At 52.5% G+C, this 2,361-nt stretch overlaps 1 protein-coding gene across 1 annotated transcript in view; it reads left to right on the top strand.

Annotated features, from left to right (window-relative positions):
* The window catches only part of Fate1 (fetal and adult testis expressed 1), a 7,723-nt gene extending 6,956 nt beyond the window's left edge, over nucleotides 1-767 (top strand). Inside the window, exon 5 of the mRNA XM_015498007.2 lies at nucleotides 255-767. Within this exon, the coding sequence (XP_015353493.1) occupies nucleotides 255-386 (132 nt within the window). The 3' untranslated portion in view covers nucleotides 387-767. The remainder of the gene's footprint in view (nucleotides 1-254) is intronic.
* The last annotated feature ends 1,594 nt before the right edge of the window (nucleotides 768-2,361 follow it).

Here is a 2,361-nt window from a genome sequence, read left to right as displayed (position 1 = left end):
CTTTTAAGGTGTGTGTGTGTGTGTGTGTGTGTGTGAGAGAGAGAGAGAGAGAGAGAGAGAGAGAAGGAAGCTGGCCCTGGGTCCTGCTAGGTCATGCCAGGCTGGCTGCTTCTCACCCAGGGGTACTTGGGCCTGCTAAAGGGTAGCAAAACTACTTCTTGTTTTAACTTCACACTCCCCTCTGCCCCCACTGGCATGCCTCTGGCTTTCTGGAAGAGCCTTGCTCACCAGCTCTGCTTTTGGTCCCTCTATAGCTGCACATGATCACTGGACGCCTGCGTGCCCTCGAGGACCAGGGCGCCACCTGGCGGCACAGGGAGGCTGTGTTCTTCACCATGCTGGTGTCTGCCTGCATCGCCAACCTGTGGCTATGGATGCGCCAGTGATGCTTCACAGGCACTTCAGCACAGCCAGAGCCTCTGCTCCCTCCCCTCGTCCCTTTTCTCCCAGAGCTGCCTTGTCCTAGCCTCCTTCTAGCCTCTAGGTAGGATCAGGGAGGTTCTAGCTGCTGGAAGCTGGAGGAAGTCTGCATGAGCTGAGATGTGCCGTCTTGGAGGGAGAGGAGAGAGTGACATCCGCCCCTCCAGCAGCACCAGTGGCAGGCACTGCCTGCTTGCTTGTGAGGGCTCCCTGGGCCTTGCCTCCGTGGCTCCAGCTTCCTGCCTGCTCTGTTCCAACCTCTGTGGCAAGGTTTGCTTCGGCTTTCTCCCCTGTTCTTCCATTAGTGTGCAGGGCTCCACACAAAGAACATGCTCAATAAAATTCTAATGGCAACAGCAAAACCTGGTGCTTGAGGTTCTTATATACATGACTCATTTGCGCCAGTAGTGGGAAGGTACACTGGGTAAAAATCCCTCTAGTGAAAGGCCCTGTGGCTGGAACTTGGCTGCTGACAATGTCCCAGGGACCCTGTTGCCCTCCTCCCCTTTCCCTTCCCAGCCCTCAGTGTCCCCAGCCCAGCAGAGGGTTTCTTTAATGGCCAGGCTTTATAAAGACCTTCTTGTTGTTATTGTGCCAATGGGTATGTGCAGGGAAGCAGTTCTGTAGGGCATGTTGACCCAGGTGTTGCCCAGACTCAATCACAGCTAAGCTCCTGGAAGGGACCAGAAGCTGCTCCATTTACCCAGGAGGAAACTGAGTTCCAGAGAGGGGAAACATGTCCCTGGGCTTGTCTAGCATGATAGGAACAGAGCAAGGTCTTGGATGGGTTTTCCTGAGTTCTCGTCTACAAAGTAGCTTGCCACCTATGGATTTTTGGGGGGATGAAGTCCTGACACGGTTCTGAATGCTGGAGTTTCCTGGTGGGCAGAAGAAAAGAGTGGCCTTAAGGGGATCACGTGAGGATAAGCATCTTTGCCTCCTTAGCTTCTAGACCTTCTGCTCCCTTTGGATGTTTCCTGGATCCACAGCCTCATGAAATACATTTAGGACAGGGTCACCCATGGTGCAGGTGTGCCAGGTTGCTGGAGCCTTGTGGAAGAGCTGCTGCCAATTTCCTTGGGGCTCAGGGATCAATACACATCTGTGTAGAGATGGAGACCCAGGGCTTTCTCATTGGCTTTATGACTAAATGGACCTTTCTCTGTTCCCCAAGTCCGTTGAGGTTTCTCTGTATCTATAAAGGTGGAGAGTGTGTCATTAGATATGAGATGAACATAACCATCTGTGCATATGAGGGTGGAGGAGAAGGATGGAAGGAAAGAGGAAGAGCACAGAGGGGGAAATATTGGAGGGAATGAGAGGGACAAAGACAGAGATAGAGAAGGAGAGAAGAAAGGAAAGAGGGAGAGAGTGGGTGAAAGAAGAGGCTTGAGTTCCAGCACCTTTTCTGCCAGGACCCTGTCTCTCTCTGATCCTCGGTAGGTTTCTCCCTCTTCTGGACTGCAGTACTTCTGAAAGGATGCAGGATCTCCTGTGAGCCCTGTAAGACACCATATATGTGGCTCCTGGAGCCTTGGCCCTGCTGAAAGTTGAGACAATGACACTTAGCGAAGAAACAGTTGGTAGATTTTCTCTCTGGCCCCAGAGCAGAGGGGATAGTGGGGTGCCAGAAGAAATCCCTCTGCTGAATAGGGAGACAGCAACACCCAATGATAAGTAATTTTTATTAGGAGATCCAAGAGAGCCCAGGAGGGCCAAGGGTGTTCCCTGTCCCTTCCAAATGGGCCCTGGAGACCCAGGAATTGCTTGAGGGCCAGAAACAAGGCTGAGAGACCCTCTTGAAGGCCATCTTTCTACCCTTTAGAGCCTCAGGACAGACCATGGTCCAAGACACAGAGGAATATTAAAAGAAGCAAGGAGATGGAGCAGCCCAGCTGTTCAGACAGAGGTAGCATGTGGCCCTTCCTGCCCACATCTCAG

Source organism: Marmota marmota, unplaced genomic scaffold (assembly GCF_001458135.2).
Source record: "Marmota marmota marmota unplaced genomic scaffold, marMar, whole genome shotgun sequence".
NCBI classification, from domain to species: Eukaryota; Metazoa; Chordata; class Mammalia; order Rodentia; family Sciuridae; genus Marmota; species Marmota marmota.
This window is presented reverse-complemented; position numbering and strand designations above follow the sequence as displayed.